Source organism: Leptodactylus fuscus, chromosome 2 (genome assembly GCF_031893055.1).
Source record: "Leptodactylus fuscus isolate aLepFus1 chromosome 2, aLepFus1.hap2, whole genome shotgun sequence".
Taxonomy (NCBI): Eukaryota; Metazoa; Chordata; class Amphibia; order Anura; family Leptodactylidae; genus Leptodactylus; species Leptodactylus fuscus.
In genome coordinates, this window is record NC_134266.1 from 243,252,896 (window position 1) to 243,273,082 (window position 20,187).

General features: G+C 43.7%; 1 protein-coding gene across 2 annotated transcripts in view; it reads right to left on the bottom strand.

Annotated features, from left to right (window-relative positions):
- Positions 1-20,187, bottom strand: part of ATP8A2 (ATPase phospholipid transporting 8A2) — a 576,493-nt gene that overhangs the window by 347,348 nt on the left and 208,958 nt on the right. For both annotated transcript variants that reach the window (XM_075265950.1, XM_075265949.1), the window contains one exon: positions 339-511. In XM_075265950.1, coding sequence (XP_075122051.1) covers positions 339-511 — 173 coding nt within the window. The remainder of the gene's footprint in view (positions 1-338; positions 512-20,187) is intronic.

The window sequence follows — 20,187 nt, forward strand, 5'->3', positions numbered from 1 at the left end:
AAAAGTTTGCGCCTTAATTGTCAAGAAAAGGAACTTTTCCAAGGTATCTGAAATAAAAATGCTAAGGGAAATATAAAACAAATCAACATCTGGTTACATTGTAGTTTTCCAGCTGAGATTATCTAAAGTTTCTGTTGTGCTCATAATAAAACGCTCCAGTAAACGCTTTTTTCTCAGTATTGATTTGGCCGTTAAGTCTTTCTGTGCTATACATTTCCCAAACAAACTATTTTACAAGATCCAGTATAGATTTTACAGCCCTGACTCCAGACATAACTACTTTAAGATTATAGTGGCTCTTATGAAAATGAAATATAGAAGGGGATTTTCTTCTGTACCTGCAGCAGATGACGGCCTTACAAGAGAGCGCCAAGTCTAAGAAGCACTGGCGGACTTCAAATGAGAGCGCGTACTTCAGGGTCTGCCCGTCGATGATTAAGGCAATGTCGTTCTCCTTTCCAAGAGAGTCTCCCAAGTTATTGCAGTGATTTGTTAAAGTTTCTCTGGTTGCCTTTAAAAACACAATGCAAAAAATAAAATAAAATGATTAGATACATTGATTAAAAAATTCATAACTGTATATTTTTCAGCACAACCTATCATTACATTTTTCTAAGTACAGTATTCGGTATTCTGTTCGGGGAGTCTGCATGGGACTTCATGAACTACTTTCCTCTCCGCATGTGCAGAAAACACACGGACCCCATTATAGTCTATGGGGTCCGTGTGCTTTCATTGCTCACCGCTTGTTAATGCCTTCAGTATTCCGTTCAGGGGCGTCCCCATGCAGATGTGAAATGATCCTCACTGTCTATGTGAAACTCATGCTGTGAGAGGGAGGAATCAGTTTCCCTTCATTTATATGTATAAGGGTTCCCATACAACTTTAAATAGGTTGTTCAGGATTTGGTGCAGCCCTGGTGGCTGTAAAAACAAAAAAATGTTTGGATGTTGACTCCCAGCTCCATTTCTGTTGCGTGCCAAAATCTGTGAGGCTCATATGACTAGTGAGACCAATCAGTGGCCTCAGCAGTCGCTGGTAAGGTAATGGTGACATATGTTAGTGATGTCGCTCGTCCCTCTCCAGTGATTGGTCTCATTGGTAAGACGAACCTCATGGTTTCTGGCGCTGCAAACCCAGCACACAACAGAAAGGGAATCAGCAGAAAATAACGGATAACAGAGCACTGGGGCCAGCGGAGTATGCCTTTTTATTTTCATTTTATCCATCTTGCCTGAGCTCGTTCTCAGCATTTAGTGATACATATATATGTACATATATAGTGCTTTACATTGTAGTCACGATCATAGGCAGCAATAGACTGGAGCTGACTCATTGAGGTCTATGGGAGAAGTCTTCTAGGCATGCTATATGCAGAGAGGCGAGTAGATAAGCTGTGACATCATCTAAGGTCAGTAGTCCATGCTATGATGACTCAGAGGTGTTATTCTCTATTGTAATAAGGTCTGTAATGTAAATGAGGTGACTGCTGTCAAGCTTAGTGGCCAGAGTGAAATTTGCAAGATAAAAATTTGGTTTTGGTTTTAATTACTGTCTGGATGCAACAAATGGTGGCCCCCTCAAAAGGCTAGAAAAGGATTTGGGGATACCCATTGTGGTTAAGCACAATCTATGAAAACGAGGACGCTTATGGCCCTCCGAAGCCAATCAGAAGTGCTGAGAAGGTTCACTCAATGGCTCCCATAGTCTATCATGTGGACACGTGATAAATATATATGGTGAGAAACCTCCTTTAATGCTACAAGTGTCATTAAAGATGTGGATACAGTCTCCTGGTAGGACAGAAGAGTTACGCCGCTGTTTGTAATGTTTGACTTGAGCGATTTTCTGCTGTTTCCTGTTATAACAAGTCTAGACCATAATCATTCTTTCAACATTTCAGTCTTTAAAATCCACAGCTCCAGCGGATCATGTGATAAAGTTTCACATACTCTCGCATTCTTTTGATCATCTGAACTTGCTTCAGTGCTAATTTTGTTCTCGGTGTTTTACTTGTATGGGGAAACTTTTTCGTTTCCACGCTCTATGTAAACAGTTGAGTTCTGCCAGGCGGCCTCTGTTATGCCACTGTAGAGCGCTGTTGTAAATCCACGTAAAAGAGTATAATTTGTTGACAGGCAAAGTACTGAAATATCCTGAAGGAAAGATCATGTGTGGTCTCAGCTGTGCAGTCAGTCTTAGGAATCACTACATTTAAAGTAATATCTAACACTCCGAGGATATGACAAGGCTAGCACTGCTCAACATAGACCTGCCTAACTAAAAAACATAGGTATGATTTACTACTTAGCGGGAAGGGGGTTCTTTCATTAACGCTACATTATTAATTATAAGTTTAATGTAAGAGAAAAGAAATCCAAAATATCCTTAGAACTCCAAATATAATAGCCCCATTCATACCATAATAAATGTATCCAAATTCTTACAACTATTGCTTGTCCCAGGAGAGGTCCAGTTAACATCAGTGGTCAGTACTGGTTGGAACAGGGCTTTGCTGTCTTAGCCTGGGGCCCTACGAGACGGAAACTCTGGGATTTGCCCACGGTGGAAATGCCACGGGAAAAATTGCAGCGTTTTACAGTAAGGGTAAAGTATATGGGATTCTAGCAAATCACATTGTCACTTTACAGTAAAAATTGCGGACACGCCACGATCTCCAGAACTGATGCGGTTTTGGAAATCGCAGCATGTCAATTCTACTTACAGAAACACCGGTAGTTTCCCCATAGGTATAATTATAACAAAGTCTGCGGAGGAAAACTATGCAAACTTTCTGTCTAAGCTCTGACGTATGTAAAATATCACGCATGCGCAATTGGTTCTGCCTCTTCAGATTCGTAGCAGACCATCGGAAAATGACCAAAGACCACTGGAAAGTGGCCGCTTGTCTAGCAGACCACTGGAAAATGGCCGCTCAGGTATGCGCATGTGCAATATTTTACATACGTACAGCGCCGCGTAAAAGGGGCGGTGGAGAGTTATGACGCAGGGGTGTTCGGAGCACTGGGGGAACATGGGGTTTTATACACCGCTAGAAAGCCGCTGAATTCAGTGCACTGTCGTCTTTCCCGCTAAGTGTCTTGTGGGAAGAGATATCAGTGCATTTACTGATAGCTCTTCATTGTCAGAATGGCGTTTATGACAGTCTAGCTGGAAACACTCCTTCTGACAGTTCTGTCCATAGTGCTATAATGTCAGAGGGGGCATTCCTTCCCGCCCAGTGATGACGTTGAGTGGGGAAGAATGCCCCCTCCCCTCCTGAGAGTACTCAACCTTAGACTAGTACTGGCGTTATGGACTGTACTGTCAGGAGGGGCGCTCCCAGTTTCACTGTCAGGGACGCCCTTCTGACAGTGAAGAGCTATCGGTAAATGAACCAAAATCTCTTCCCATGGGGCACATAATGGGAAAGCTGACAGTGCGCTGAATTCAACGCACTGTCAGCTTTCTAGCGGTATATAAAACCACATGTGGCCGAGGACATGAAAGGTCCTCTTTAAAGGTTATTCCAACATGCCATTAGTTAAAAATGTGTTTTTCTAATGATAGACTCCCTTTAGCATATGTTAGTACCACCCCAGGTAACAGCCTCTAGCCGTTGAATAGGAGATTGCACCGGAAATTGGGAGCATGAGGCATGACGTACTCAGCGCCGCACCTTTCATGAGGCGACCTGAAGCGACGGCTTCAGGCGGCGCTATGCCAGGGCCCGGGGGGAAGGAGGGGGGGCCGCATTTTTGCTGACCTAAGCCAGTCCAGGACAAGCTGTCACCGTCACCGTCTCGGCAGCCTGGCACGGGAAGCGAGCAGTGGATTAGTGGATTGGGGAGGCCCTGTGGATGCAGCGCTGCTCCAGCTGCCTCCCCTCACGCTTGGCAGAGAGCAGGTCCTCTCCCTGCCTGCTCTCTGCCTGCTAACACCGCCCCTTCTGCTCCGCCCCATTTGCTCCGCCCCCTCCTCCCGTGAGGGGGGGCGGCTTTCTGTCGTCTGCCTCAGGCGGCAAAAAAGCTAGGTTCACCCCTGGACGTACTAGAGTCTGGGCCACGGAGAACCCTAGTCAGAGGACAGCAACTTCCCATGCAAAGTATATTATGGCAGCTAAATGTGTACACTTCAACAAGGTTGGAAAAATGTGTTTGGATTTTTACAACAAAAAGACTGGACTGTGTGAGGGGCATCCTCTGCCCCCCCCATCCCCCCACAAAGCAGGCCTATTGCAGACTACTCTTAGCTCCAAGTTCAGCCAAAAGTCATATCCACCAGATAAGAATCATCTTTACTTTAAAAAAAAAAAAAAAAGTCAGGGACATGGATCCCACTGAGATTTAAGTTTAATCGACTGCTGTTATGGATTATGTTCTATAACAGGGACAGGCAACCTTTGGAACTCCAGCTGTTGTAAAACTACAACCCCCAGCATGAGTACTTGCTCTGCTGTTTTTGGAACTCCCACAGAAGTGAATGGAGCATGTTGGGAGTTGTTGTTTCACAGCAGCTGGAGAGGCGAAGGTTGCTGACCCCTGTTGTACAATTTCCATGCAGGTGTTGACATCCTTCCAATTATTGCATGGCACACCAAGTGCCTTATCTCAATTTTTCTTCCAAAATCAACTTTCCATCCAAAAAAGTTTGCTGACCCCGATCTAAGTGATGCCATATCTAAATGGCAACTAAAATGCTACCAGAATTCTAGAAATTCTAGTATTTTTTGTATATCAATGAGTGTTGCAAAGTTGCATGAAGGTGGGATGACTGTAAACTACCAGGTAGGAAGGGCTGTTTGCATTTAGGAAATACATATATTTTGGGATTTCATTGCAAACCTATTTATATATATACAGTCCTATGAAAAAGTTTGGGCACCCCTATTAATCTTAATCATTTTTAGTTCTAAATATTTTGGTGTTTGCAACAGCCATTTCAGTTTGATATATCTAATAACTGATGGACACAGTAATATTTCAGGATTGAAATGAGGTTTATTGTACTAACAGAAAATGCGCAATATGCATTAAACCAAAATTTGACCGGTGCAAAAATATGGGCACCTCAACAGAAAAGTGACATTAATATTTAGTAGATCCTCCTTTTGCAAAGATAACAGCCTCTAGTCGCTTCCTGTAGCTTTTAATCAGTTCCTGGATTCTGGATGAAGGTATTTTGGACCATTTCTTTCTACAAAACAATTCAAGTTCAGTTAAGTTAGATGGTCGCCGAATATGGACAGCCCGCTCTCAAATGATCTGAAAACAAAGATTGTTCAACATAGTTGTTCAGGGGAAGGATACAAAACGTTGTCTCAGAGATTTAACCTGTCAGTTTCCACTGTGAGGAACATAGTAAGGAGATGGAAGACCACAGGGACAGTTCTTGTTAAGTCCAGAAGTGGCAGGCCAAGAAAAATATCAGAAAGGCAGAGAAGAAGAATGGTGAGAACAGTCAAGGACAATCCACAGACCACCTCCAAAGAGCTGCAGCATCATCTTGCTGCAGATGGTGTCACTGTGCATCGGTCAACTATACAGCGCACTTTGCACAAATAGAAGCTGTATGGGAGAGTGATGAGAAAGAAGCCGTTTCTGCACGTACGCCACAAATAGAGTTGCCTGAGGTATGAAAAAGCACATTTGGACAAGGCAGCTTCATTTTGGAAACAAAAATTGAGTTGTTTGGTTATAAAAAAAGGCGTTATGCATGGCGTCCAAAAAGAAACAGCATTCCAAGAAAAACACATGCTACCCACTGTAAAATTTGGTGGAGGTTCCATCATGCTTTGGGGCTGTGTGGCCAATGCCGGCACCGGGAATCTTGTTAAAGTTGAGGGTCTCATGGATTCCACTCAGTATCAGCAGATTCTTGAGAATAATGTTCAAGAATCAGTGACGAAGTTGAAGTTACACTGGGGATGGATATTTCAGCAAGACAATGATCCAAAACACCGCTCCAAATCCTCAGGCATTCATGCAGAGGAACAATTACAATGTTCTGGAATGGCCATCCCAGTCCCCAGACCTGAATATCATTGAACATCTGTGGGATGATTTGAAGCGGGCTGTCCATGCTCGGCGACCATCTAACTTAACTGAACTTGAATTGTTTGTCCAAAATACCTTCATCCAGGATCCAGGAACTGATTAAAAGCTACAGGAAGCGACTAGAGGCTGTTATCTTTGCAAAAGGAGGATCTACTAAATATTAATGTCACTTTTCTGTTGAGGTGCCCATACTTTTGCACCGGTCAAATTTTGGTTTAATGCATATTGCACATTTTCTGTTAGTACAATAAACCTCATTTCAATCCTGAAATATTACTGTGTCCATCAGTTCTTAGATATATCAAACTGAAATGGCTGTTGCAAATACCAAAATATTTAGAACTAAAAATGATTAAGATTAATAGGGGTGCCCAAACTTTTTCATAGGACTGTATATATATATATATATATATATATATATATATATATATATATATAACCGGTTCATTTTATGGCCATTCAAAAGCGATCTTAGAGACCATCCTGAACGACAACAGATAATAAAATGCTAAAATGAAATAAAATGCCATCAGAAGATTCTCATAATTGGTTTTCTTTGCTGAATCTTCAGCTGCTGAGAAATTCCAGATTCTCCAGTCACAATTTATTGTATTATTTAGTAATATTTTATTGCCGTCTTCCCTCTTTGATGTCTAGAATGTCAGCAGATGACAATAGCGAGCTAATTGCTCTGAAAAATAAATATTTCCTGAAACACAACCCAACCACGATATTCCTTTACTGGAACGGATCACAAGCCAATTAGTCGGAGCTGAATAACACGAGGTTTGATATTAGTCATCACGCAGAGAGAGACTTTAAAGAGCCACAAATCAGACAATTATTTCAGAATTACCAGAGGTTTGACATGGTGACCTATACCGGGCTAGTAACTAGTAACACAAGCCAGACAACATATTTACAATACAGACAAAACAGAGACTAAATAATTGGTCATACAGAGGGCATAGGTGAAAAAGAGGGAACGGTTCCAAATGGAAAAGATTTTACAGTAGGGAAATGTAAAGGGGTTACGCCATAAAAATTATTTATGATCTACCTATAGGACAGAGAAGAAATTGCTGATGGGTGGGGGTCCGACTCACCAATCCTGAAAACAGGGGGAATTTTACACCCATAGTAAAGGTAGCCACTTTTGATGTATTTCAATGAGGCGGGAGTTATCTTGGCTATCTCTGATGTTCTCATTTAAGTGAATGGAGCGAGGGTGCATCTGTGTCCACGGTGGCCATATTCACAATAAGGGTGAAACACTCTCTCCTCTCACGATAGGTAGGGGTCACAATGAATAGATGTCTTTGCATTCCTCATAAGATGTTGCTCTGCTGATTCTGGAACAGTTGGCATTTCCTCTGTATCCCCCACCATACCTGAGCAATTAGTGGTGTTAGTTTCAGTACCTGGTATTCTAACTAGGGTCTCTACTGTCATGTGGGTGGTCCCAGGATGTCTGATTCAGCACAGGCTGCCCACCTGACGGTAAAGAACCTAATTAGCATATTAATGGATGAAACCAACAGCAACGATTGCACTGGAACAGTGAGGGTTAGATGAAAAAAATTACAACTGTACCAGAAACTATTGAAGGATGCAAAGAGTTGGAGTTGATGGAGATGGTGAAAGGTCCTCTTTAAGAAGCAAGTCAAATAATAAGTTAATAAGAAAAATAATAGTAAATAATAGAGATGAGCGAACAGTGAAATATTCGATATTCGTTTCGAGTAGAGCCTCAATATTCGACTACTCGATCGAATTTCGAATCCCATTATAGTCTATGGGAAAAAATGCTCGTTTCAGGGGAGACCACTATTAAACTGAGGAGGGTCACCAAGTCTACGAATAGCAGGAGGAGAGTGTTTAGGAGGAGTGCTGTGCAGTTAAAGCGCATGGACCCCATTATAGTCTATGGGGTCCGTGCACTTAAACTGCACAGCGCTTGCAGTTGCGCTGAAAATAAGTAAGCTCCCTCGTAACAGCAAGTTGCCAGCTCTCCTGACTAGCAAGGATGAGCCTGCTGCAGAACCAGCGTTAATTTGCTGAACGCTATACACTGTATAGCATTCAGCCAATCAACACTGGCTCTGAATCGAATATTTACTGCGAATAGCTAGTAGTATTCGATCAAGTACGAATATTTCGAACACCGTAGTATTCGATCGAATACCTACCCGATCAAATACTACTCGCTCATCTGTAGTAGATAATATGAATACATAGTAAGGTATCTGGTAAAGTTTTGAAGTATGGTGAACTCTCTCCATGAGACCACAGCTTTGGGGGGGGATTTATGATGTTTTGGCAACTGCTTTGCATATTATTACAGTGTGATATCTTTGATAACTGGCTCTGTTGTAAGTATGATACCATCTCTACCCCTACATGGCCCAAACTAAACTAACTGTCCTACCTAGAATAGCTGCAAAGGTGAAACTACCTGATCAGCACATGGAAGGTATGGAGCCACAGTAAGGTGAGAATAAGGGCTTACATTAAAAAAAAGAAGTTCTCTTCCATAATCCTTCAGCCAAGACCATACAGCCTCAGTTCCTATTTATAGTGGAGTCATTCATAGGGTGTTACTACTCAATAGCAAAGGTGTTAGTACCAACCAAAAGACGGTGCCCTCTCTGTAAGAGCCTCATAGTAACTATACTAGTTGCACTTATGGAATTCAGGCCATTGGGTAAGATAAGATAAGATAAGATATTCCTTTAATAGTCCCACAATGGGGAAATTTCAGTGATACAGTTTCATAGATGGTACAGTAGTATATAACAAGAGAGAAAACACATAGAAGCTCATGGCAGATAGAGAAATCCTAGGAATCAGAGCAACTAAAAAAGAAAGAAACACAGACACACTGCAGGATCATTTAGTTCTCTGTGCAGATTGGTGTTAATAATAATAATTATAATAATAATAATAATAATACAGCCGACTTGGTTGTAGGACACGAGGAGGGGGGTCACAGCATGTGGATATAACAAGCAGAAATTTTTGCAGAGGTGGGGGACATAGTCAGCTATTATGATAACATGTGGCAGTTCCTTTGGTAGGTGGTGAGGTCTCCTGCTCACAGCTGATAGTTCGGTATCTTGCATCAGCACTATTGTCCTTTTAACCACAAAAAATGCCCCAAATGCCCCAAAAGAAAGAAGGGGAGACAATGGATAAAGGAAGCAAGAGTGCCGAGACATCAAGCAAGTGAGGAAAAACACAGGAGTAGGAACTCCGATTTCCTCCCACACTCCAAAGATATTCCGATAGGGATGGTAGATTGGGAGTCCTATATGGCACAGTGACTGTCAATGTCTGTTAAGCGCTGCGGAATATGATGGCGATATATAAAAAAACATAAAATAAAACAAAATAAATAAATAACTCCAATTAAAGGGCTCGTCTCATAAAGACCATATGGCCTATTAGGGAACATGGACATCATAGAGGGTGGTTTCCCCCCCACACAGGATAGACCTCTATGAGCCAGCACAGAGGGCCTCCAGCTATTTATCTTATTGACCACCTTGTAATATTACATCTTTTCTGTAGCGGTTACTGCAGAGTAAATACCTGGCATGACAAAGTCTCCCCAATAAACCAGCTTCTCCAGTTTTGAGAGTTGCAGAAGCTCCTTTCAAAAAGGGTTTGTCTCTGATAATTTATTACACTCAGATTTCTAAACAGTTTTTATTCTCTGATTCTATATATTTTAAATTCTATTTTCTGTATATAATTATTAAGGCGGCCATCTTGTCTTGAACATCTCCTTTGCTCTGTTAACAGCACTTAGTGGTATGCTTTACAGCATAGTCTTCTTGGCCATAGGCAGTAATAGACAGAAATCACAAACGCGTATGGGAGAGTTTTCTAGACATGCTCTGTGTAGGGAGGGAGAGTCGATAAGCTGTGACATCATCTACTGAATGCAATGATAGCACAATGGTGTTATCTACAGAGGTGTTATCTTCTATCATAACAACATTTATCTGTGATGTAAATGAAAAAACCCCAACAAAATTGGTATCAGTCCATTAAAATTGCAGAATATTTTTTTTTCCATAAAGATAGTTACGAGGAAGATATAAAAAACATCAAAAATTCTTTTAAATAAAACAGCCATAGGTCTGGTGACACATTTTCTTTAATTCCTGGGGGTGGTAAAAAAAAACCTAAATGGGCTCCTCTCCGCGTTAACAAAAAACACATTTTATTGGATTTTAAAGGATATCAATGGCAACTATGAAGCTGATTCTATTGGTAAAATACAGAACCCCCTTGAAATCCTGGACATGTACAGCTCAGCATCTACATGAGGTCAATCTTACAATGAAAACAAAGGATCATGCCTTATACTAACACCATCCATCACTGTGCTGTAAGACCTACATACAGACATTTACTGCTCAACTGACAACATTTACTATTGAGATTTATCCAACCGGGTGGCAGAACCTCCCGCCAAGTGTCCAGCCAAGCTGTGACTCAATCTTCACTGGTTTACAGTATCTCGCACTGAGCAGTTTCCTTCTGTTTGTTTTCGGCCTTATCTTAAGACACATCAAAAGCCACTAATGGAAACATTAGCATAAACCTTTCAACATTACACTAACCATACCAACACACAGAGGATTCATCCCTGTTGTAAAAGTGGCTGAACTGCTTTCCTTTTAAACAAATACTTGTCGACAATGTCACCATATCAAGGATTTACTACAACTATCACTTTGTCTTTTTACATGAACATATTTTCTTCCCATGATGAATGCAGATGGACGATATACCAAGTCGATCATTAAACTGAGATATATAGACGTGTCCCTAGACTCCTATTTCTCATTAACCCAATTACATGCCATATAGAAAGGCTTTAAAAGCCTGCAATTCACAACACAACCACTTGGTGGCCACACACAGCCACTTAGACAACAGCATATCACTTTGTGACACAATATCCTGAAACAATATTGTCTTGAAAAACTAATCATCTCAAGATTCACTTACAGTCCTATGAAAAAGTTTGGGCACCCCTATTAATCTTAATCATTTTTAGTTCTAAATATTTTGGTATTTGCAACAGCCATTTCAGTTTGATATATCTAATAACTGATGGACACAGTAATATTTCAGGATTGAAATGAGGTTTATTGTACTAACAGAAAATGTGCAATATGCATTAAACCAAAATTTGACTGGTGCAAAAGTATGGGCACCTCAACAGAAAAGTGACATTAATATTTAGTAGATCCTCCTTTTGCAAAGATAACAGCCTCTAGTCGCTTCCTGTAGCTTTTAATCAGTTCCTGGATCCTGGATAAAGGTATTTTGGACAAACAATTCAAGTTCAGTTAAGTTAGATGGTCGCCGAGCATGGACAGCCCGCTTCAAATCATCCCACAGATGTTCAATGATATTCAGGTCTGGGGACTGGGATGGCCATTCCAAAACATTGTAATTGTTCCTCTGCATGAATGCCTGAGGATTTGGAGCGGTGTTTTGGATCATTGTCTTGCTGAAATATCCATCCCCGGTGTAACTTCAACTTCGTCACTGATTCTTGAACATTATTCTCAAGAATCTGCTGATACTGAGTGGAATCCATGCGACCCTCAACTTTAACAAGATTCCCGGTGCCGGCATTGGCCACACAGCCCCAAAGCATGATGGAACCTCCACCAAATTTTACAGTGGGTAGCAAGTGTTTTTCTTGGAATGCTGTTTCTTTTTGGACGCCATGCATAACGCCTTTTTTTATAACCAAACAACTCAATCTTTGTTTCCAAAATGAAGCTGCCTTGTCCAAATGTGCTTTTTCATACCTCAGGCAACTCTATTTGTGGCGTACGTGCAGAAACGGCTTCTTTCTCATCACTCTCCCATACAGCTTCTCCTTGTGCAAAGTGCGCTGTATTGCTGACCGATGCACAGTGACACCATCTGCAGCAAGATGATGCTGCAGCTCTTTGGAGGTGGTCTGTGGATTGTCCTTGACTGTTCTCACCATTCTTCTTCTCTGCCTTTCTGATATTTTTCTTGGCCTGCCACTTCTGGGCTTAACAAGAACTGTCCCTGTGGTCTTCCATTTCCTTACTATGTTCCTCACAGTGGAAACTGACAGGTTAAATCTGTGAGACAACGTTTTGTATCCTTCCCCTGAACAACTATGTTGAACAATCTTTGTTTTCAGATCATTTGAGAGCGGGCTGTCCATGTTCGGCGACCATCTAACTTAACTGAACTTGAATTGTTTTGTAGAAAGAAATGGTCCAAAATACCTTCATCCAGGATCCAGGAACTGATTAAAAGCTACAGGAAGCGACTAGAGGCTGTTATCTTTGCAAAAGGAGGATGTACTAAATATTAATGTCACTTTTCTGTTGAGGTGCCCATACTTTTGCACCGGTCAAATTTTGGTTTAATGCATATTGCGCATTTTCTGTTAGTACAATAAACCTCATTTCAATCCTGAAATATTACTGTGTCCATCAGTTATTAGATATATCAAACTGAAATGGCTGTTGCAAACACCAAAATATTTAGAACTAAAAATGATTAAGATTAATAGGGGTGCCCAAACTTTTTCATAGGACTGTATGTGGACATAGAGCCAAGGGAAACTTTAAGGAGTGATACCTGTACATTCGGAATTCATTGTATTATATAGTCACACAATTTCACTATATAGGAAGAATATGCAAATCTGACTTCCATGATGTAATTAGGATGTCAGTGCCTCAAGTGTGCACACCAATAGAGGGCGCTCACTGAGAATTTGCAAGTCTGTCTTCCATGATGTAATTAAGAAGACAGAGTCTCAGTCAAGCAAACCAATAGAGGGCGCTCCCTTTAACATCATGCCGACCTTCTCAGAGGCCTTTGTTTGCAATGATGTTGGGATTATACCAGGTACAGTCTTTCAACCAAGGACAGCTGTTTCGATGTGTTCAATCTCATCAGCTTGGCGCAGAGAAGACTGATATGGCAGAGGTGAGAGGCTTAGGCAGGGTTGGGGGGGATATCATCACTCCATAGGGAGAGAACCAACATTTAGGTGTGTGGAGTCACTAATCATTCATACTCATACAGTTAGCATTTCAATGGCAGCACTTCCCATGTTTATACAGATTGTTAGAAATCTCAGTACACTAGGTCCGGTCTGCAGTCATCATGAAAAGGTTTCGATAACTACTAGACAAAAAAACCCCCAAAAGAACCCAAGAAGGGACCTTGACGAAGCTCCTTAGCGAGCGAAACGCGCTTCGGGCGTGTGTCGGTCGGGTGTGTGGTATAGGTAACGGCATTATAGGGGGTTCCATCCATACCTGTATAGTTTGGTGATTTACATTTTTATTGCTTTTCACAGTAATTTATATACTTACCTTATTGTTTCTTCACTATTCCCATTAAGAGTTGCACGTTGCAGTTATGTGATGATTTATCACTTTGTCTTCACATTCACTCAGGCATTTGTTGTTCATTCTTATTTTTTATATATGTGGGGTCTTATTGTTATGTCAGTCCAGGTAGCTGCAACGGGGCTAAGGGATAGCAGTAGGGAATCTCGCCCTGCACTACTCCCACTAGCTATCCCGGTCCCTGCCTCACGGGTGTGGGTCGGCTGTACTCAGGCTAAGCCTAACCCCGACAGCTCCTCTCTCACCGATTCCGTAGGCCTAGAGGGAAGTGGGAGAAGGAATGCCCTATAAGACCTCTAGGGACTGGAGACTAAAGGGGGTCACCCCTAACGAACAAGTGAAGCTGCTACTGACAGGGACTGACAAGGGTGTGCGCTGACTAACAACACAAGCAGCACAAAGGAAAAATGTGGGAAAGGATTCCCCCAAACCAATATGGGAAGGAACCATACACTAGGAAACAAACACAGGGAAACTGAGTAGAAATCAAAGGATAAGGCAATTCACTCACACAGTCAATTATACACAGAGGGAGGATTGGTGAACACAGAAGGGAAAACACACAAACCAACTCGTTCACCCAAACCTCCCAAAAATCAACCACGGAACTTCCTCTATCCCAGAACACCACCTACTCCTCCTGCTAAGGCCTAGCTCTGCAAAAGCGACACTCAGCACAGAACCATGGGAGGCATGGGTTTAAATACAGAGTAGAGACCACTCCTCCCAGGTGCAAATGGGAGGACAGACTAATCAACCAGGAGATAAAGCTGCCTACCAGCAGTGCGCGCGTGCAAGTCAGAAGGTGTGCACCAATACTCACGACAGGACAACCCCGCAGCGCCAGGATGCCACCCCAGACACTGCGCAGCCAAAAACTCCCCAGGTAAGAAAAATAGAAATTAAAGAACCTAAATTCTCCTAACAGGATCCTCCCCTCAAGGAGAAGACTCCGGATTCTCTAGGAGCATCCTTCTTCGGGAACTCCTTGTGGAATTTCTCCACGAGTCTGGGAGCTGACACATCCGACTCCAGGACCCAAGAATTATCCTCAGGACCGTATCCCTTCCATGCCACCAGATACCATAGCTTCCCCCGAACATATTTGCTATCCAGAACTCGGGATATCTCATACTCCCCGGACTCAGAAACTGGTGGAACCTTAACTGGAGACGTTCCCTTCTTGGCCTTCTTTAACAAGGAGACATGGAAGACCCGGTTTATCTTCCACCTTTTAGGTAGTTGCAGCTGCGCCGCCACTTCATTTACCATCTTGATGATCTTAAAAGGACCCACAAATCTGGGACCCAGCTTCTTGCTAGGAACCTTCAACCTGATATTCTTGGTGGACAACCAAACCATCTCACCAGGGAAGAACTGCAACTCTCCTCTCTTCCGATCCGCCTGGACCTTAGCCTGGTGCGACGCCCACACCAGATTCTCTCGGATACGGGACCATACCCCTTGCAGCTTTTTAGAAAATAGCTCCTCCTCCGGAACTGGGGAAGAAATGGAAGAAAATACTCCGAAAACAGGATGTCTACCACCGGAGCAAAAAAAAGGTGTGGTACCTGTGGCATTGGAATCATGGTTGTTTAGGGAAAATTCTGCCAGGGGGAGAAAGGCAGCCCAATTATTCTGGTTCTCTCGAACAAAACACCTCAAAAACTGTTCCACATCCTGATTCTTCCTCTCTGTTTGTCCGTTAGACTCTGGGTGAAACCCGGAGGAAAACGACAGTGTAACTCCCAACCTGCTGCAAAAAGCCCGCCAGAATTTAGCCACAAATTGCGGTCCCCTGTCCGAAACGATCTCCTCAGGAAGACCATGCAACCTTACAATCTCTTTAATAAACGCCTCAGATAGTGTCTTGGCACATGGCAGCCTGGAAAACGGGATCAAATGGCACATTTTCGTGAAGCGGTCAACGACTACCCAAATGACCGTGAAACCCTTAGACACCGGAAGGCCCGTGATGAAATCCATAGACAGATGAGTCCAAGGTGCCTTAGGAGGTTCCAATGGATGTAGAAGACCGTGGGGACGGGTATGCGACGCCTTGGCTCTTGCACAGACCGAACAATTTTGAACAAACTGCAAGACCTCCTTACTCCACCCTGGCCACCAAAAATTCCTAGACACCAATCTCATGGTCTCTGAAACCCCCGGGTGACCAGCAAGAACCGACTCATGACACTCCCTCAGGAGACTTTGTCGGAGAGTAGTTGGGACAAAAAGCTTGTTTCTAGGTATCTTGGAAGGTGCAGCGTGTTGCGCTTCGATCAAGGCCTTCTCCAATTTCGCGCCCAATACTGCTACCACCACTCCATCCCCAAGAATAGTGGCAGGCGCCTCTCGTTCCTCCTCAGTCGACATATACCGGGATAAAGCATCAGCCTTAACATTCTTTGAACCCGGCACATAAGTCACGTTAAAATGGAACCGCGCAAAAAATAGAGCCCATCTGGCCTGCCGTGCATTTAATCTCTTCGCCGACCCAAGATAAATCAAATTCTTGTGGTCAGTAAATACCTGGACTGGCCTTCTGGCCCCCTCCAGGAAATGACGCCAATGTTCGAACGCTAGTTTTATTGCTAGTAGTTCCCTATCTCCGATGTCATAATTCCGTTCAGAGGCAGAGAATTTCTTAGAAAAGAAGGCACAGGGATGCGTACCCTCCTCGAACTCCTGAGAAAGTACTGCTCCCACCCCCACCGAGGAGGCATCCACCTCCACTCGGAAGGCCAACCTCTCATCCGGCTGTCTCAAAATGGGAGCGGATGAGAATCGCTTCTTCAGTTCTTCAAACGCAGCTAGCGCCTCTGGCGACCACTTAGCACAGTCAGCCCCCTTCTTAGTCAAGTCCGAGATAGGTTTCACAACCTCAGAAAATCCCTTGATAAACTGGCGATAATAGTTGGAGAACCCCAAGAACCGTTGGACCGCCTTTAGGTTCTCGGGTCGCGGCCACTCCAAGACTGCCCTGACCTTCGCAGGGTCCATCTCAAACCCCTTGTCCGATAGGATATAGCCAAGGAAACATAATTTATTGACCGCGAACACACATTTCTCCAGCTTAGCACTTAATTGGTTAACCCTCAGGAGATCTAAAACCTCTCTCACTCTCTCCCAATGAGTCTCCAAATCCGGGGTGTAAATGAGTATATCGTCCAGATAGACCACAACCCCCCTCCCTATGACGGCACTTAGTACATCATTAATAAAATTCTGAAAAAACGCAGGCGCATTGGTTAGACCAAAAGGCATCACAAGATTCTCAAAGTGTCCTAGGGGTGTGTTAAACGCTGTTTTCCACTCATCCCCCTTCTTGATTCTCAGCAAGTTATACGCCCCACGTAAATCTATTTTACTAAACCAGCGGGCTCCCGTAATCTGGCTGAATAGATCCGAGATCAACGGAATGGGATAGGGATTCCGCACCCTGATTTTGTTAATCTCCCTAAAATCCAAACAAGGGCGCAACCCTCCATCTTTCTTCTTTACAAAGAAAAACCCCACTGCTACTGGGGACTTAGATGGGCGAATATGCCCCACCTCTAGACTCCCCTCAATATACTCTTTGAGCGCCTCCCTCTCCGGAATAGTGAGATTGTACAACCTTGTCTTGGGTAACACTGCATTAGGTATAAATTTAATCGAGCAATCATAGGTGCGATGTGGTGGTAATGTCTTGGCTGCCCTTTCCTCAAAGACCTCCCTGAACTCACATATTTCTTGAGGCAAATTGTCTATAGACAAAGACATAACGGATATGGGCAGACATCGACCATTACACCCCTGCCCCCAAGAAACTACTGACTCGGTCTCCCAGTTGATAATAGGGTTATGCTGCTTCAGCCAGGGCCACCCCAAAACTACTTGTGCTGGTAACTTAGACAACAAGAACAAGTCAATCTCTTCCCTGTGGCCACCCACAATAAACTCCAAACCCTCCACCTGTTTGGAGATGACAGCTTGCTGTAGAGGGGTCTTATCAATAGCCCACACCGGTATCTGAGACTTCAAGACCAAAGGACTCACCCTTAATTGCTCACAAAACTCTGAGTCAATAAGGTTGACTGCCGAACCACAATCAACCAAAATCCGGCACTTCTGCCCATTTACCCATCCATCAAGGGTTAACCCGGCAGTCTGAGTACAGGAAATATGCACACCTCCCTCCTTAGTAGGTTTTCTCCCTTTACCCTCAATAGACCTGGGGTTATTACTCTCCTTGGCGAACCATTCTCTGGAGGGACATACCCTTGCTACATGTCCCATCCCTCCACACACAAAACAGCGTACTGTGCGGGACCCTTCACTCTTGGGTCTTGCACTTCGCACAGTGGCCCCAATCTGCATGGGTTGGTCCCCCGGGTCCTCTCTAAAAACAGAGAATTGAGGAGGGCTAAGCCCCCCAGGACTCTTGTCTCCACGCTCCCGGAGGCGCCGTCCAACTCTAATTGCCAGCTGCATGGCCTCATCTAGATCTCCCGGAACAGGGTGAGAAACTAGATGGTCTTTAACCTGGTCCGAGAGCCCTGTCTCAAACTGACTAAGTAGAGCGGGGTCATTCCAATGTACTTCTGCTGCCCACCTATGAAACTCTGTGCAATATTTCTCTATAGCGTGATCCCCTTGCACCACACGTTGTAGGTTATACTCAGCCGTGCGTACCCTGTCTGGGTCGTCATACAGTAACCCCATTGTGGAGAAAAACGCCTCTACAGTTAGTAAGCAAGCTGAGTCGGCTGGTAACGAATGTGCCCAGATGAGGGGATCATCTCTCAATAAAGTAATAATAATCCCAACTCTCTGTACCTCAGAACCGGAGGAAAACGGCCGTAGCCGGAAATACAAAAGACAGTCCTTTTGAAATCGGAAAAAATCTGACCTCTTACCTCGGAAGGGTTCAGGTAAGCTGACTTTTGGCTCCAGAGGCCGACCCACAGGGGCGCTACTCACCTGCCTCTGTATGCCCTCCACCTGAGAGGCTGTGTGTTGAGCCAACTGCTGTACTTGAGATACGCCAGAAGCTTGGATGGCATCCATTCGTAGCTTGATCCCCTCCATCTCAGTGGAAATCTGCTGCACCGCCTGGTACAACTGTTTCAGGTCCGTCATAATGCAAACAAACCTTTTTTTTTTTTTTTTACCGGCTGAGTGTACTGTTATGTCAGTCCAGGTAGCTGCAACGGGGCTAAGGGATAGCAGTAGGGAATCTCGCCCTGCACTTCTCCCACTAGCTATCCCGGTCCCTGCCTCACGGGTGTGGGTCGGCTGTACTCAGGCTAAGCCTGACCCCGACAGCTCCTCTCTCACTGATACCGTAGGCCTAGAGGGAAGTGGGAGAAGGAATGCCCTATAGGATCTCTAGGGACTGGAGACTAAAGGGGGTCACCCCTAACGAACAAGTGAAGCTGCTACTGACAGGGACTGACAAGGGTGTGCGCTGACTAACAACACAAGCAGCACACAGGAAAAATGTGGGAAAGGATTCCCCCAAACCAATATGGGAAGGAACCATACACTAGGAAACAAACACAGGGAAACTGAGTAGAAATCAAAGGATAAGGCAATTCACTCACACAGTCAATTATACACAGAGGGAGGATTGGTGAACACAGAAGGGAAAACACACAAACCAACTCGTTCACCCAAACCTCCCAAAAATCAACCACGGAACTTCCTCTATCCCAGATAACCACCTACTCCTCCTGCTAAGGCCTAGCTCTGCAAAAGCGACACTCAGCACAGAACCATGGGAGGCATGGGTTTAAATACAGAGTAGAGACCACTCCTCCCAGGTGCAAATGGGAGGACAGACTAATCAACCAGGAGATAAAGCTGCCTACCAGCAGTGCGCGCATGCAAGTCAGAAGGTGTGCACCAATACTCACGACAGGACAACCCCGCAGCGCCAGGATGCCACCCCAGACACTGCGCAGCCAAAAACTCCCTAGGTAAGAAAAATAGAAATTAAAGAACCTAAATACTCCTAACACTTATATTTACTGTTTTGGTATGTTTGGCACCCCAGCTGACTGAGTACATTCTTATATACCACCTTCCTACCTGCTCATTTTTTGTGGGCACTTCAGCTCCTCCATTAATTGCTATTTATGTCTACATGTTTGTGTATTTTTTAGATTAATAAAATTTATATTTTTGATAGTTATGTTTGGTCTGGGTTCTTTTGTTTTTGTATGTTTAATATTGCCCTGGCTGTTTTGTTATTCAGTTTTTGATTATTAACTACTAGACAAACAACTATGGCTGTGTCTGCAAAACCAGCCAGAGATCTGCATCATTATTCAATGAACTATAGGTGAAGTATATAGACCCTGCTGAACGTCAGTCTTTGCCTGTGCGCTCATTGCTGAGAGTAGGACTTTCGATACTGGTCTCCTAGTTCTGACTGCTGTCTATTTCTCCTGGTTTGTCCCCCTTTAGCTTCTGACTTCTTGGTGCTGACATTTGGCTTGAACTATGACTCTGCTCTGATACAAGTTTTTGGATTCTATCTACTCTTTTGGTATGGCCTTGACTAGACTGTTACTGCACCTGTTATGTGATACTCCTTGTTTTTGTCACCTGGGTCCCGAACAGTCAAGTCCATGGCGCCTTGCAACAGGCTCTGGTTAAAATATAATGGAAGTCTTAGATTCCTCTCTCCAAAATAGTATCGGGGAACTGG